Source organism: Lolium perenne, chromosome 5 (assembly GCF_019359855.2).
Source record: "Lolium perenne isolate Kyuss_39 chromosome 5, Kyuss_2.0, whole genome shotgun sequence".
Taxonomy (NCBI): domain Eukaryota; kingdom Viridiplantae; phylum Streptophyta; class Magnoliopsida; order Poales; family Poaceae; genus Lolium; species Lolium perenne.
This window is the reverse complement of record NC_067248.2, coordinates 215,995,083-216,012,042: the sequence shown is the minus strand read 5'-3', so window position 1 is coordinate 216,012,042 and position 16,960 is coordinate 215,995,083. Positions and strand designations below refer to the sequence as shown.

Sequence of the window (16,960 nt, the reverse complement as noted above, 5' to 3'; positions counted from 1 at the left end):
TGAAACAAGAGGAAATTCCGTTGAGATACAACAAGAAAGGATGAAGAAGAGCACTCTAAGAATAAGAAACGGATGGAAGGAAAAAAACAAGGGAAAGGAAACCATTGTTCTGAAATTTTGCCCACACCATATTGGGAAGCGGACCATCGATCATCCACTAGGCCGACGAACCACGGATCTGCGAGATGGAGCCCGTGTCGACGGGTGTGGACGGGGTGCTCGATCCCCAATTGAAGATTATGAGCTTTAAATCCAATGGAGGGAATAAAATGAGTGGTCAATTTGGGCATCCAGATTGCAGTTTCTATTTAAGATTATGAGCTTCAAATCCAATGGAGGGAATAGGATGAGCGGTCGATTTGGATATACAGATGTTGAAGCTCTCCTGCGCTGAGCTGCTCGCTTTGCGACGGCAAGACGACGTTGCCCTGTTGCCTGAGCACCTGCTCTGTGAACCGGAGCCGTGCGCCGCTTCGACCCCAGAGCTTGGCCCACGCCGCTCTGCACCATGCTCCCTCTGCCATGGTGTAAAAAAAAGGAAATGTCCATGTACGGGCGTTGTACTCCATGTCATGGTACGGCTTGTGCTAATTGGTGCTATTGCTGATCCGATGTGTGTTACCTCTGGGCTGTGGTGCTGATGCATGAAGATCATCTGCATGAGACGGTTCACACAATTTGAGTGCCTTGTGCTAATTTGCTATTGCATTCGCAGTCGTTTCAAAAAAAAATCAGAATCTGTGAATAGCACATGCAATGGTTCAAAGAAGTGGAAGCAATAGTTTAGAATATCAATTATCTTCTGTAAATAAACAATTGGTTCAGAGAAGGTAGTGTGTATGATTTTTTCGTTAAAAATTTACACTTAATACTTAGGTTTGTTTTCTAAGAAATGGTTCATGTGTATCTGAGAGCCGTGTAGTGCACACCAATAGAATACGCCAGATTTTTTTGTTTTCATTTCTTCCTACAAAGTATACAAGGATGCCACAACCATATATGTTGCCATATGTTCATTATATATACACCGTCTATTACACAATTTTTTTAAAAAAGAAAGCAGTGAGTTCTCACGGGAGAACGGGTACTAATTTTGAAATGGACATTGTAAGTTTATTACACTCGTTCTCAGAAAAAAAAAATAGAAACCGCGCCTCCTCCTCCCCGTGCGATGGCTGCCGCGCCGCCACACCCCCCCCCCCCCCAGTCCCTTGCCTCGCACCGTCGCGCGCCTCTCCTCCTGCCGCTGCCGCCCGGGGTGTCGCCGCGCAAAGCCCATCTGGCGCGGCGGCGGCCGAGTTCCTCATCCTCGGATCGGGTCGCAATGCTCGTCGGCCGACTCCATGGCCGTGCTGCGGATGGCGACACCCAGGAGGGTCCAACAGTACGGCGAACGACGCGGTGGCGCGGTATAGGCAAAACCGATCAAGGCCCATATGGGCTAGAATGGGTCACGACCTGCATAGTTGCTTCATCTTGGCATCTCCATCGACAGCAAAAATAGGTGAATCTCGGTTTGACCCGCAGCCGTAGCAACGCACGGGTATTTGTGCTAGTAATAATAAAGGAGCTAACGTTTCCGTCGCTTCGTCCGTTTGGTTTGGTTTGGTTTGGTTTGTCCGTCCTTCTGCTCTACCGATCGCTAGAAAACCGATGTCCTTCTGTTGCCGTAGGTAACCCGGTTTCTACCCGTCCCTGGAGTGGAGTCCTATCCTACCCGAAGGCCTTAATCATGAAAGATTCTATATATAGTATGTTTTTTTGATGGTCTATATATAGTATGTGCTCAGCCGTTCGTGATAGGATCGATTAATTAGGTCAACTCTCGGCGAGACGACAATGAATACGGCAGAGAAACCGGCGGCTTTGGTAGAGGCGATGATGGCTGGCTCCCGCCGGCAATCTTCGTGAGTGCATCTGGCTTGCCCTACGCGACAGGTGCGGCTACGACTACCGATCCATACTCATGAAAGTGGAGGGCGACCTGACCTCGGCCGCCGCCCCCTCCACCATGGACGATACATGTTGCAACTTCTTTGCGAGATCGCATGGCAACTCGGCGCACGTATCCAACATCTACATGCCACCCAGCCTGAGTCGTTGATCGTCCTTATTTTATCAGAGCGAGTACATGCAGAAATAGCACGACGACTCCGCCTAGGTGCCTGGAACTGCACCAGATACAGTCACGCACCAACAATCGTGGTGAAGGAGGAGCGGCGAGGTTGTTGAAGATGCAGGTAATTTGGAGATGCAGGTGCCTGACATGGTTGATGGCAGCCATCATGACTCCCGTACTGATTCTGATCGGTCGCTCCGGCCACACAACAACGACGGCCGGGTGTACTTCCGCTGGTACTACTTTTTAGGGGGGCATATGCTGTGAACTAGCCACAACTGGTGTACTAATGGACTAAGGAACCTGGACCGTCAGATGTAAGATATGCGGTTTCTAGATTAGCAGCTACCACCCATTGTAAATCTTACACGAACGCCCTTATTTTGTTGTAAATGTCTGGAAACCCCCAGCAGGCCACGGCACTGTCGCTCTCAATCTCCTGTCCCTTCCAAAAGACAGCAGCCCTAGTTCTAAATAAGCTCCGCCGCCGTCCCTAACGGCGGCCGCGCCGCCGCGGCCCAACATCCCAACCTAGATCCCTACAGATCGAGGCCAAGCCGTCGTTAGTGGCGTCGTGCCGAGGGCTGCAGGTGGTCGTCGCCGTGCCATCGGTTGCCGGCTAAGCTCGTGGAAGGTTCAGATCGGGGAAATCACTGTATACGCTCTCATTCCGGCGACATTCGAGGACCGAGTGAATGGAAGACAGTAGCTGCCCACCGCCATCAGCTGTTGGGTCTGTTCCTGGAAGTCCACGAAATGTACCAGGTACGAAATTGATTAGCTGCAAATTCGCAAAACATTTTACCTTGATGTGGAGGCTATTACACATGCATTTTTCCAGATGCGTAGAATTAGATAGTGCGAATGTTACTGCAATTTAATTTACTGTCATGTTTCTTTGGAGTGTATTACTGATTGAGCTTCTTCGAATTTGCTGTGTAGCAATGGAATCAGTTAATTGTTTGGTAATGCCAGATTATTTGAGCGATGCAAACTCTATTGCTGAGATCAACTCCCCGATGCTGAATATTGGCACTTCTAGCACACCCAAAAAGAGGAAATACTTCTCTCAAGATGTGAGTATTCCTTCCTTTGAATTTTTTCTTTCTAAAGCGTATACTGCAAAGCTTCTCTGTTCTTCATAAATAGTTCTATGAAAATTGTTCGTGGGATGCTAACCATGGGTTTGGGTTTTCCTGTAGGGCTTTTTGTTTATCCCTGAATGTGCTGAGGAAATGAAGCCAAAAGTAGGAATGTTGTTTGAAGAGATTTCGTCCGCGGAGAAGTTTTACAAGCAATATGCGCACCACGTTGGATTTTCTGTCCGCCGTGGGCAGCAATTGATAGTGAAGGAGGTACTTCAGTGGAAGCGCTTCAAATGCGCAAGGGAAGGTTACCGGTCAACCAAAGGTACGGTTAGTGCTAGCCCTCACAAGAAAAAACGTAAGGTCATCAAATTGACTAGGTGTGGATGTGATGCTCAGATGTACGTCAAACGAGATTGTGATGGAAAATATAAAATCGTCTCTGTTATTGAGCAGCACAACCATGAACTAGTGTCACCTAGCAAGCAACACTTGATCAGATCAAACCGACAAGTCAATGAAAAGGCGAAGAGAGTATTATATGATTGCCATAAAGCTAGCATCGGCCCTAGCAAAGCATATCGATTGCTTCATGTTCGTGATGGAGGGTTTGATGGCGTGGGCTGCACAAAAAGAGACTTTCAGAATTATTACAACGACTTCAAAAATAAAATCAAGGACTGTGATGCACAAATGCTAGTGGACCAGCTTGGCAGGATGAAGAAACTCAATGCTGCATTCTTTTATGAATATGAAGTCGATGAACATGGTAAGATGGTGCGTTTGTTCTGGGCGGATGCGACCAGCAGGAAAAACTACAAACATTTTCCTGATGTGTTGTCCTTCGATTCTACATACAGTACTAACCAGTACGACATGGTTTTTGCACCCTTCACTGGCATCAACCACCACATGCAAAGTGTTTTCTTTGCTGCTGGATTTCTAGCCGATGAGACAATTGAGGAGTACACTTGGATGTTTCAGGCCTTTCTAAGAGCCATGGGAGGGATAGCACCGAGATTAATCATAACGGATGAGTGTGCTCGTATTGCAGGTGCGATTAGAGCTGTTCTCCCAAATAGCGTTCATAGGTTGTGCATGTGGCACATTCTGCAAAAAGTTCGTGACAAGGTGGAACCTTCTGTTGCAGGCGACGAAAAATTCTGGGAGAGGCTCAACAAGTGTGTGTGGCGATCTGAAACACCTGCCAAATTTGAGGAGAGGTGGCATTCTCTTATATCTGATTTCAAGTTAGAGGGCAATGTTTGGTTAGCAAAACGGTTTGATCTCCGAAAGTCGTGGATACCGGCGTATTTCATGGACATTCCTTTGGCGGGTATTCTTCGAACCACTTCGAGGTCTGAGAGCGAAAATGCCTTTTTCAAGAGTTTTGTTGGCCGCAAGCTGGCTTACGTTGAGTTTTGGCTGCGGTTTGACACAGCTTTGCAATGTCAAAGGCAGGAAGAGTTGATAGCCGACAACTCAAGTATACACACAACACCTACTCTGCTCACAACATGGGAAATAGAAAGGCAAGGTAGTGAGATATTCACGCATGAGGTATTCGCTTTATTTCAGAAACAGGTGAATGCAGCTAGAGAGGATTGTGATGTCCAGACCACAACAATTGTGGATGGGACAAAAATATTTGAGGTTAGCGATGCATGGGGAGTTAGAGAAGTCCATTTCGATAGCACAACCATGATTGCCAAGTGTTCCTGCAAACTTTTTGAGTGTAAAGGAATTCTTTGTCGGCATATTATACGTGTCTTCAGGGCTTCAAAGCTAAATGAGTTACCAAGTATTTATGTTCTAAAAAGATGGGAGAAAAAGTGCAAAAGGTATTTTTCCATACACCTGGAATTATTTCTTAGTCGTGTATCTCACTTTTCTTATTCTTTTCACAGAGATGCTGTGTATGATGGAGAAGGAAACCTACTCGAAGAAAATGCCATTAGCTCTGCTGAAACGGCGATAAGGAGGAAGATAGCAACCGCCAGAAACATGGTAGAAGAAATCATAAGGGATGCAAGAACATCCGAAGAAGTAATTGACTTTGTTAACACTGGTTTGAGCAACCTCCAATCATCTCTAGTACAGAAATTTCAGACTGTACCACCTACTCGGCATGAAGAACAGGAAACATTTATTGGGACGAGCATTCCAACTCAAGTTGCGGTCTTGACAGCTAGTGATACTTGTTCAAGAGGCACATGCGCGAGAATAAGGGGACATAGAGATGATGCAAAAAGAGGAGCAGGGAAAAAGAAGAAAAAAGATCCAAATCTGAAAGTCCCACGTCAGTGTGGCCTATGCAAAGAAGTGGGGTTCCATGATGCACGGAAATGTCCGAAGAAAACATAAACGTGTCTGCGTCGTTGACTGTGACATCCTTCAAGACTTTTAAGTAACATAATGTCGTGTGTTTGTCGATGTACTTTGTAATCTGCTACTACTGCAATGGCTAGGCATGTAATCGTGAAGTAACATGATGTCCTGCAGTGTGTTGATGCTTCGCTCAGATTTTTTTTTATGTTCTGGTTTAGTCTTCAAGGATTTATGTTGGATTTATTTCAGTTTCACAAAACTCTCATGTATGAAATATTTTATTAAGTTGCACACAAATTCATTTGAAACATGACCTGATACATAACCTCATGTATGTGCGTACTTTTGCCCAACAGCATGGAGCAAGATCCACCTTCATAAAAAAATTACAATCGAGATTAAATCCTAGGTGGAAGGCGTGGGAGTTCAGCGTTATGGGTGGTTTTCCAAATAGTTGCAGGATGCGTTGAGGAGCAAGGTAACTCACGGGGGCGTTTTCACAAATTTAACAGGGCTGGTACTTCCGCTTCAATCAGGACCCTTGGTACATGATCGGACGAGCAGCAGGTTCCTTAGTCCATTAGTACACCTGTTATGTCTAGTTCACAGCATATGCCCCCTACTTTTTAGCTGAAAAAGACGACATGGTGGAAGGCTGGAAGCAGATCGCTGGCTGCTGCTAGCTGCCTAAGCTCGCCCGCGTCTTTGCACTAGGGGTGGTGGGGTGAATCAACAGATCAGTTCCAGAAGGGGCGCAGCGGCGGGGTGTAGGAGGCAGGAGATGATCGCTCGGGACAGAGAGCTCGTTCCTTGGTCCGCCAGGAGAGGGAGCAGGGAGTCAACAAAAAAGGAGGTGGCCAAGGGAGGGAGGAGCCGACGCTGTGCACAAATCGACCAGATGCTCCCGATCTCGCTCGTGCATGGCAGCAAAGGCATCAACGCAATAACTAATTGGATTCTCCAATCAGCCGAGCTTAGTTTGGTTGAACATTGTTTCTGAAGGTTTGAACACAATGAAAAATCTAGCAGACCGTGTCTCTAACAGAATCGTTGGAAGTCTTCTGATATCGGAAACTGTAGTGTGTAAGTACGACATCGTCATGAATTCAAAGACGGGATGTTGTCCGGCCGGATTACTGATATTCTCAGATTTTTTTAATTTTTTAATTATTATTTAATGGCAGTAAGTTACCAAGGAAACCAAATGGAGACAGATTTCAGCATGCTAACCTACGCTGAATAGGAGTAGGCACGACAGATTTTCAGCATTGCAGAGCTAAGAGGAGTCGCACTAGGGTATGGACCGATTATCAGGCACATCACATATACACATGTGGACATGTAGATTATCAAATCACGGGCCGTGCTCATGATTTGTTATTATTTGTTCTAATATAGCTTTGTTTAGTTCATACTTTATATTTGTTTTGTTTTTCTTATAAGGTGTGTCTAAGTTTTAGTCGACTGAGACTTAACTTATGCCTTAGTCAATGTGTTTCAGTTTGGATCTAATTAAAGTACAAACAGCAACAAACACGAATCTTGAAGCAGAAACAAAATCAACGATGAGACACATGACTGAGACATAAGCTACGTCTCAGGCTCTCAGCTAGCTTAAACTTAGCAATTCCTTTTCTTATAAGCTTTCCGTTGTTTTTTAGTCTTTACTGCTTTTTTCATTGGTTATACGTGGAAAGAAGTCTAAATAACCCCCATAAGTATCAGGTTTGGGACAGTAACCCCCCTTAAGTTTAGATTGGGGCATTTAACCCCCTAAGTATCAAATACCATGCAGTTTACCCTCTTGGTTGTTTTGGCAGCTGTTTTGGTCCGTGTAGCAAGTGGTTTTGGCCAAGCCGCGCGGATCCAAACGGGGCTTGCCCAGAACCTCACCGGTCTATACAGATGAAAAGTTAGAGAAGAGAAGATGCGATACTTTGCTCATCGTGCCTCTTCCTAAGGCCAACTGGTTCCGTCCAAAACTCATGGAGGAGGGCTACGAGATGAAGGATCTTTTCGGGCCTGGCGATGACGACTTCGGGAATGCCCGCGCCGGCCGCCACGCCTATGCAGATGTCTGTTGTGTTGTGCCGCTTGAGCAGTCGCAGCTTTTCGGTCCCCATGGTGTCTGTGTCCCGCGCGCCCATCTTGGCTCAGGAAGCACGCACGCACCCGCGCACTGGAGAACCCACAGTGTCATCTATGTACTCAAAGATCGCCATGATCGAGTTCGTCCCCTCTTATTAGTCCGAGAAAGATGAGAAGGCGACGAGGCAGTCGAGGCCGCCGTGAGCGAGCGCGTCAGGCGGGAAGCAGACCTCCACCGGCTGCCTGCGCTTCATGTCGAAGCCGATGACGCAGAACGCCCGCACCCACGCCCACCGCAGTGAGATGGACGGGATCCATTTCATCCCAGCGGCGGCTGTGGGAGTGGCCCTCGTGAGCTGGAGGCGTTGGTGACTTGGTGAGCTGGAGGGACCCGCGGGCAAGTCTATGGCTTGCCGCTGTGGCGCTGTATGCGATGCCACCGTGGCCAAAACCACTTGCCATGTGGACCAAAACAGCTGCCAAAACAACCAAGGGGGTAAACTGCATGGTATTTGATACTTAGGGGGGTTAAATTCCCCAATCTAAACTTAGGGGGGGTTACCGTCCCAAACTTGATATTTAGGGGGGTCATTTAGACGTTATACGTGCATACCACTCATGAGTTTATAAGCACAAAACAAAACGGGGATACACCAACTTTTAGATAGGTAGGTGATTTATTTTCCTTCTTTTTACCTTGACACCCACGACTTTTAGATAATGATCCAAATCATTTTTACCTGATTGTGGTATAGATTTTAATTTATGGGTGGCAGTGGTGGGTAATTTGTACCAACTTTTAGAAAAGTTTTGAATTGGACGAACGACCATGGGAGAAATCCTTTTGCTTTTATTATTAGGTATAGATAAGCAATAAAAAATAAATACCATATCTATAAAAAAATAATCAACATTTTTTTTGGGATAGCGGAAGTACAAGTTTACGGTATTACAAGGCGGTCACGAACAAGCGAAATTGTAACAACCTTCCTCTATTATCCCATAGAGGAGAAGTGTTATCACGGATGATGGGTTGGAGCATTTTCGTCTTCGTTTATCCCGATGCAACGCACGGGTATTTTTCCTAGTAATTTAATAAAAAAAAGCTGCGTGCATGGATGCAGAGGCTGGAGCTATGCTCCCTGATTGAAAAAACATATAACTGAAACTGGTCATGCGTGAGACAGACACTCGAAAGATGTAACTAACGTCAGTTGCACAATGCAACGCTTATTTATCCGTGGTACGGAAGATTACGTAGCTGAATGGAATTACTCGCGCTCTATGCCGAGAGGAGCTGCTCACGGCGAGCCTTGTTGAGCGCTAGGAGCTTGTCTCTTGGGGGCAGGGTCTCCTTGACCACGTCGACGGCGAGGATCCGGTCGAACCACGCTTTCATAAGAGGAAGCTCCTCTTCGGTGACGACACTGGCACCCGACACCTCCTCGATGATTGGCAACCAGTGCGCGTACCACCCGACGATAACGTCAAGGTATCCGAAGGCGTCGCCCCCAAAGAACTTCTTCCCCTCCAGGGCCTTCTCCAGAGTTTTCAGACACTGCTGGGCCTCGTGCACCACCTTGCTCTGTGCTTCGCCGGTCGCCGTGAATACCGGGTAGATGGCGGCATTGCACTAGACAAATCCAGACCAATCCTCACATTAGAGCAACTGTGATGCCTACCTAACTACTACTAAGTACTAAATCTAGGGGCCCTTTACATAAAAGAGCATATTGTACCTTCTCGTCGGCATACTTGGCCCAGAACCTCGCCTGAGCTCGCTCGTAGGGGTCGGCCGGCATGATCGGGTAGCCATCCTTCCACACCTCGTCAATGTACTCGACGATGATGGCGGACTCGGCGATCGGCTTGCCGTCGTGGAGCAGCACCGGAACCTTTTTGGTCAGCGGGTTGTGGCGGAGCAGCGCGTCGCTCTTGTTGCCGAGGTCCTCGTCGATGTACTCGTACGTGACGCCCTTCAGCTGGAGCGCCCACTCCACCCGGATGACCATCGGGCTCGCCCACATGCCAAACACCTTCACGCCCTTCTCAGCCATTGTTGGAGCTTCGTGCTGCTAGCTGCTGCAAGAGACCAGGGAGGCGTCGATGCCTCTTTTTGAAGCGTAAACAAGTCCAGATCTGGGTTGCCGGGTCATTGTTGGCTACCAAGTAGTCAACACTCCATTGGAAAAATTAGTTTAATGATATGTGGACACGATGTGATGGATGGGATCTTCAGAGGGTTATCTGAGTGTCACAAGTGGATCAATACATAAACTACGATATGTGAACTTCCCAAATATCCCTGCTAAAAAGAACTTCGCAAATAGTTTGAAATATGTGGTCTGCATTCCGAAGAAGTGAAGTGTAGAAAGATATTGTACAAGACAGAGTGGACGAGTCAAATGGTTAATTCTGCAAACAAAATTTGAGACGAACTCTGCAATCCTTACACAAAATGCATTTTTTTTTTAGTTGCATGCTGCATTTATCTTCTCCAGCACTCCAAACATAGGGAAGCCAGCAGGGGAGCATACCAAATGCTCACCCGAACATAAACATGGACCAATTTTAATTGTTTATCTCCTATTCTGTGTGATATTACATCACCGGGGATATGCATTCATACTCCGTCGAAAAATAATTCAAGCTTCAACGGGGATGATACTACTCATCAGCTCATGTGCACATAGCAACTACAGGGAATCTTAGTAACAGAATTTCCCCATCCTATTGTCATGAACGAGTGCTTTTTGCAGCGTCAGCAATTATAAATTCCGCAAGGCTTCTGCTACATTCCTTGATATCCTTTCATGGATCGGTTCCTGCAGTTAACGAAACAGAGATTAAGTGTTTATTTACTACTAAGCCAGAAACATAAAAACAGTCCTGTACATACCTGTGTATCTGGGATCTCGAACTTGGTATTTGTAATCGTTTCGAACAGAAATATGTACCTGCAGCCGATATTCATGGAAACAGTTATCGAACTACCACAGGATATGACGTTTTCTTCAGTTCCATATAGGCCTGGGCATTCGGTTTTAACCGGAAATTCGGTTCGGTTTATTGAGTTTTCTCGTAATTCGGGTAATAAGAAACTACAACCGAAATTATATCGGTTTTCTAGCAAGCCAGTAATTCGGTTAACTGTTAATTCGGTTCGGTGTTTGGTTCTAACCGATATATATGACCAAACGTGATAGACTGACAAAAAAAGTAAACATCTGGTATGTGCACTGGCATGCATACAGCCATCTCAACAGCGGGACTAATGACCATGCAACACCTACTGTGCTGGAATCCTGAAACAATACGTCCAACCACTAGGTAGTACTACATGTCTAGCCGAAGTAACATGGCATCACGTGTTGGAAAAAAAATGCATGGTGGTGTACGTGTATGCATGGTTCGCCATCAGTCACTAATCAGCAAACTTGATATACTATACCCTGCATGTTGATGGGGCCAGGATTTTGCCTTTTAGACAGAAAAACTACCAACGCACTAAATTTAACCCTCTGATGGAAAGAGTCTGCTCTCTCTAGTCTGTATCTTGGTTTCTTTGGTCTTTTCGGTTAACTAATTGTTAAAACCGAATTTAGTAATTTATAATTCGGTTCATCACAAATTACGCACCGAAATTAGTCTCGGTTAATTTGGTTTTGGTGAATTCGGTTTCCGTGTTCGGTGTCGGTTTTTTATGCCCACCCCTAGTTCCATATACGTAACGAACATCAGTTTGATGGATTATAATTCCCTAAAAAAAAGTCAAGAAGCGATGGAAACATACCGCCAAGCAAGTTCAGAAACTAGTTCTTCCGGAGCTTCAGGTAGAATCTGTGTTTCAGAATAATTAGTATGCATAAACCAACTGACAGAATTGACGCGTTGGAAAACATTGGCCATCATTTCCATGGTAAATTTGTGACTGATAGTGAGTTCACTATGGAAAACAAGCTTAAGTAGTGTTAACAGTTGACTGGGAAGAACAATGAGATACCTTATCTTCATATGGGTTGCAATTATTCTTAAACCACAGCCTTAGGAACTCCTGGTGAGAATTTAATCACATTTTAAGCATTTTCATTAGAAAATATATATAGCATTACTGATATACAAAATTGCAGGAGGGTAAAGTGCTCCCTCTAGGGTTTCTATATATGTTAAAATTTAGATTACCTTGTCAACATTTTCAGGTTCAAGGCCAGATTTAAATCTCTCTTCATATGAATTAGCAATCCAATATCTGCTGGAGTCAGGTGTATGTACCTGCTTGTTAGAAGGGAAAATAGCATCATGATTTTGTCAGAAGTAACAACTCAAGAAACTATATACCAAAAAAAAAAGTCAAATAGTATGAACAATTAACTTCCAAGATCAAGAAATAACTGAATATGTCCACCTAAAGGTCTCTCGGATCTTTTTGCGTGTACAGTTAGTTACTTGGTGCAAAGCACTCACGTCTAGTCATACAGGTTGAATATGCCACACTCAAAAATACAAAAGGTTAAGTGTATACATTAAAACAGCTGTTGAAGTATGACCCGATACTGAAAATGGCAACACAACAGCTTGGTAGTGCACATTTCAGAAGACAACTGCAGGTTAAAGACATGCACGTGCAGTTTAGGCAAGTTGGAGCAATAATTGTATGGCTACCATGTTTATACTTATACACAAGATGGAACCTCATAAAATTTTGCTCTGTGGTGAAGAAAGCATTGAAAAAAGTAACTGAATAGTAGAAGAAAGTATAAGTCGGAAAACACAACCTCATCAATCAACACAATTGTCCCATCAGCTGTTTTTCCGAATTCATACTTTGTGTCAACTAGTATTACTCCATTCTCTAATGCCACTTGCTGCAAGGAGGAAAACAGTCAGCTACGGAGACTATGAATGAGTGGTTGAGGACTGAATAAAAACAATATGCATGTTACAAATAACATGCACGACTCGTTGGATTACATTGTGTCAAAACATTAGACCTGAAAGCAGGCGTGTTTACGGGTAATATCTATGGTCATATATTATATAAAATGGAGGAGGAACAAGTATCAAAACCGAATGCATTGGTCAATCAAATTTTAGTATTAAGATGTCAAGCATGGTCAGTGTCACTTGTGGAACACAATTCTTAAACTTGGAGCTTGGTCGGTGAAGCCAACCAAGGAGGATCACTAAACATGGACCTGGGAGCTTCTAGAAAAAAGATGACATAAGAATTTACCTGCCCATATTCAAATAAGCTTAAGGCTTTGCTTCTTGCCTCATCAAAATCATCCTTAGACATCAGCCCTGACTTGACTATCTGAAGAATAGTGTGACAAGGGGTAAAATGTAAAGAAAGAAGGTGATGCCAGCAGGTACACTAACATAGAATAAAAGGTAGAGTGCATTACACAGTACCAAACTATTTTTCTGCGATGAACCACAACACAATGACAATTATAACCCCAGATTCTTGCCACAGTATTATTTACGATTACCAAGTAAATGATAAACAACTAGCATTTAAAATCTAATAGAGCAACCTTCTTTACATGACCGAATGATGATCCTTAAGCCCTTAACTATTTGCTGGTTGGATCAAAGTGGAGAAATACTAGCAGCTACATCTGGGATGCCAATGTTAGAGAATAATGGAAGGACATTTAGTAATACTCTCCCTCTGTAAAATAGTGATGGCTTGGAGGGGATATAATCCTAACATGTATTCTCTATGCTCTAGAGTATGGGAAGAAAGGAATTTCAGAAAGAATGGAGAACCTCATCAGGAGTGATAGGGACATCGTGATCAGCAGCTTTAGTTGTTGGCGTGAGGATATTTGCTGGTAGCTTTTGATTCTTTACCATGCCTGCAACAAGGAATCTAGTGATCAACACACAAGAGAGAATCCATATATTATATCAATATATTCGTTAGCATACCATCAGGAATGACATTTCCGCAGTAATTCCTCACGCCATTATTATAAACTGTCCATAGTGATGTATCAGTGCTTCCTGTAACGAATCCCCTCGCTGAAAACAAACAAACTGCTTAGCATTTTCATCAAGATTTATGCCTGGTACGATGCAAAGTAGTAGGAGAAATAAGCAAGAAGATATGCAGCATGCATTAGGTCTCACCGACAAATTCAACTGGGAAAACTGAGCACCTTTTGGCAATTGTCACATTCTTATCAGGACAAGATACCACTGCATTTGGAGTGATATGAGCGGTCCTATTGAACCACCAGAGGCTTGTCTCGTTAAGAACCTGAAAGATGGACATTCAGCATATTCAGGCCCTGAAAAATGACAGCATTTATATGGAAATTGAGCTATCGATAAAATACCACCTGCATCATACCGAGGGCATGCCATACAGAATTGCGTATAATAATGTTGGCATCTGGGAGGAGCATACCTGCCCTTTGAAGGGAATGGAGGCAAGGACACGGTCGAAGGCGCTCTGACGGTCGGTGGTGACCAGCACCAGGTGCTCCCCGCTCTCGTAGACATCCCTCACCTGCGCATCGAGTCAGAAACCGTCAGTCAACATAACCTTGGAGCACCTCCTGTAGCAGGTAGGGCAATCAGTGGTTCGCTCACCTTGCCCTTGGCGGCGAGGCGGAGCCCGGGGACGACGAGGTCGAGGTGGGTCTCGCCGAGGCAGTTCGCCATGGCACCGCGCGCCGCGTGGAGGACGGCGTCGCGGTGGCTCGGGTCGGCGGCGAGGAGGGAGGGTGCACCGCCGGCCGCCGCTGCTGCTGCTGCGGCGAGGGGCGAGGTGCGGGGACGGGAGGGGGTCCACATGGAGAGGTGGGAGGGGCGCCGAGTGGCGGGCGAGGAGATGGTGTGGGGGAGAGGTTTTGGCGTGGTCGTGAGGCGGATGGCGGCGGGAGACATCCGAGGTGCTCGGTCGGCGGGTGCAGGCTTTTGCGGCGGCTGTTGCTGCTGGCCGTGGCGGGGGGGGTTTGGGCGAGCGGTCAGGGGTGGTGTGAGTGGGTACGAATACGATACGATGGGTCTGGTAAAGAAAGATGCTGGGCGGGCGGGCCGTGTTTCTCAGATATGGAAGCGGCCAATGGAACGACATATCATTCAGCAGCGGGTGAAGGCAGTGGCGGCCATAGAAACGACAGATCAAGCAAAGCGTCGGCGGCGATGGTGCAGGGCGGCGGCGGCGGCGGCTGAACCCTAGCCTAGTGTCGCGCCGACAGACACGGGCGTCCGCAGACCGCAGTCAGCATGAGTGGGGGTGTGATTCGGCCTCAACCCGCGGGTTCGGCCCACTGTGGTTGCTGCGGTTTTGCACCCGCGCATCAAACCCAATCCAGTTCCTGGCTGAACCCACTTGCACAAGTTCCACTTTGGCCCAAACGAAAACCCACCCTGTTTTACCCGCAACAACCCGGCACCATTTTGGAGCTGCTATATGCCGACCGGGGCACCCCCTCCGACCCAGCGGTTGTTAATTAGGCTGCAGCCTACCAGGTAAACCACTTTTCCCTTTTTTCATTTTTTTCCTTTTTTTGTTTATAATTCTATTTTTTAACTAACATTTTTTTAGTTTCTTTTTATGTTTTCAAAATTTTCTATTTATATATTTTAAAATGTTCGGCATATAGGAACCACCCCTCATTCTCACTCTGAGGTAGTGAGGTTTTTTATTGTCGGAATTATTCGATTGGCTCGGTAATGGTGAGGTTCGGGCTATGGGTAGTCCTCTATTTTCCAAATACACCACGCTAAACTTGAATGGCGGTCGGGGTTGTTTCCTGCCTTCCATGCCAAGCGCTCACTCATACGTCTAAAACGTATCTACTTTTCTAAACATTTTTGATGTTGTTTACCCTCTATCTCGTGTGTTTTGAATGCAACTAACGCGGACTAACGATGTTTTCAGCAGAATTGCTCTGGTGTCTCGTTTTTGTTCAGAAATCCAACTTTTGGGAAAATTCCCGGAAAATATAGAAAAAAAAACATGTAATTCACCTGAAGATTCCCAGAGCCAAGATACGAGACGGAGGGGGGCATGAGGGGCCCACACCTGCCCTAGGCGCGGGCCAGGCCTAACCGCGCCTAGGGGTGGTCTGGCCGCCTCGGCCACCCCCTCGACCTCTCCTTCGCACTATAAGAAGCCCCTGACCTGAAAATCGAGGGGGGTTCGACGTTTTTCCAGAAAGAGTTCCACTACTCCGCCGCCACCAGAAACCCCAATCCGGGACCAGAAACTCCGTTCTGGCACCCTGCCAGGACGGGGATTTGGAGGAGATCATCGCCATCGCTATCACCGACGCCTCTCCATCAACCATCCACGATTTCCCCATCCATGTGTGAGTAATTCCCCGCTATAGGATATAGGGGATGGTAGGGATTGGATGAGATTGGTCATGTAATAGCTATAAGATTGTTATGTGCATACTGCTTAGTATCGGTTGTTAGTATTTTTACATTGTTGCAACATGCTATGCTTAATGCTTGTCACTTTGGGCCGAGTGTCATGATCTCAGATCTGAACATGTTATTGATTCATGATGGTAATTATTTTTTTTGATCATATCTGCAACTTGTATACACATATTGTTGTCCGGGACCCGAGGCCCCAAAGTGACGTTTAATTGGGATAACCGGAGGGGATGACTATGATGTGAGGATCACGTGTGTTCACGGAGTGTTAATACTTTGCTCCGGTATTCTATTAAAAGGAGTACCTTAATTACCAGTAGTTTTCCTAGAGGCCCCGCTGCAACGGGCTAGTAGGACAAAAGATGTCGTGCAAGTTTCTCATTGCGAGCACGCATGGGACTAAATAGGAACAGACGCTGACAAGGTATTAACTTGTCAATGCCTACGGGTTATAGGCTAGGATTTAGTTGGAAGTAGAGGGCAAGTAGATCTTGAAGGTTTCAGCCGAAAAGTGCTCGACGATTATGAAAACTAGGGTTTGAGATATAATAATTCGATGATTTCTGCGTCCCTCGACTCCCCCTTATATAGGAGGCGGAGCCGAGGGATTCGTGTCGTACAAGTTACAGAGTCCGGGAAGGTTTCTGACTCATCCCGCAAGATTACAAATAACACTTCCTATTACAACTCTAGCTTTCCTTAATAATATCTTGGGCTTCCGAATCTTCTTATTCTTCGGGTAATGGGCCTTCAGTAAACCCCGGGTACTATCTTCGGCAGGCCCATTTGGGATGCCTATGTCAGTAGCCCCCGAGATTTTGCTTGAATCGTAGAGTCAGGGAAAATCTCCACTGTTTATTTTTATTCGACAACTTTAACTTTTCTACATTTCTTCACATAAACTTCTATATTGTGCAGGGATAATGGTAATTGGGGCTAG

General features: G+C 45.8%; 3 protein-coding genes across 4 annotated transcripts; 1 reads left to right on the top strand and 2 right to left on the bottom strand.

Annotated features, from left to right (window-relative positions):
* Positions 1–2,554: 2,554 nt before the first annotated feature.
* On the top strand, positions 2,555–5,818 carry LOC139831362 (protein FAR1-RELATED SEQUENCE 5-like). 2 transcript variants are annotated; one of them, XM_071820637.1, is made up of 4 exons: positions 2,555–2,884; positions 3,062–3,195; positions 3,322–5,045; positions 5,112–5,818. In XM_071820637.1, the coding sequence occupies exons 1-4, from the start codon at positions 2,815–2,817 to the stop codon at positions 5,566–5,568; spliced, it is 2,385 nt and encodes a 794-aa protein (XP_071676738.1). In that variant the 5' UTR covers positions 2,555–2,814; the 3' UTR covers positions 5,569–5,818. The 2 variants fall into 2 exon arrangements, with proteins under 2 accessions (XP_071676738.1, XP_071676737.1); XM_071820636.1 differs by having other exon boundaries at positions 3,322–5,818.
* Positions 5,819–8,763: 2,945 nt separating this feature from the next.
* Positions 8,764–9,772, bottom strand: LOC127301919 (glutathione transferase GST 23). The gene is made up of 2 exons (XM_051332217.2): positions 9,360–9,772; positions 8,764–9,253 (listed from the first exon to the last, which is right to left on the bottom strand). The coding sequence occupies exons 1-2, from the start codon at positions 9,675–9,677 to the stop codon at positions 8,903–8,905; spliced, it is 669 nt and encodes a 222-aa protein (XP_051188177.1). The 5' UTR covers positions 9,678–9,772; the 3' UTR covers positions 8,764–8,902.
* Positions 9,773–10,175: 403 nt separating this feature from the next.
* On the bottom strand, positions 10,176–14,851 carry LOC127301918 (phosphoribosylaminoimidazole-succinocarboxamide synthase, chloroplastic). The gene is made up of 12 exons (XM_051332216.1): positions 14,221–14,851; positions 14,036–14,137; positions 13,756–13,885; positions 13,555–13,647; positions 13,393–13,481; positions 12,854–12,934; positions 12,396–12,485; positions 11,803–11,892; positions 11,624–11,674; positions 11,414–11,460; positions 10,520–10,577; positions 10,176–10,445 (listed from the first exon to the last, which is right to left on the bottom strand). The coding sequence occupies exons 1-12, from the start codon at positions 14,515–14,517 to the stop codon at positions 10,389–10,391; spliced, it is 1,185 nt and encodes a 394-aa protein (XP_051188176.1). The 5' UTR covers positions 14,518–14,851; the 3' UTR covers positions 10,176–10,388.
* Between the last annotated feature and the right edge of the window lie 2,109 nt (positions 14,852–16,960).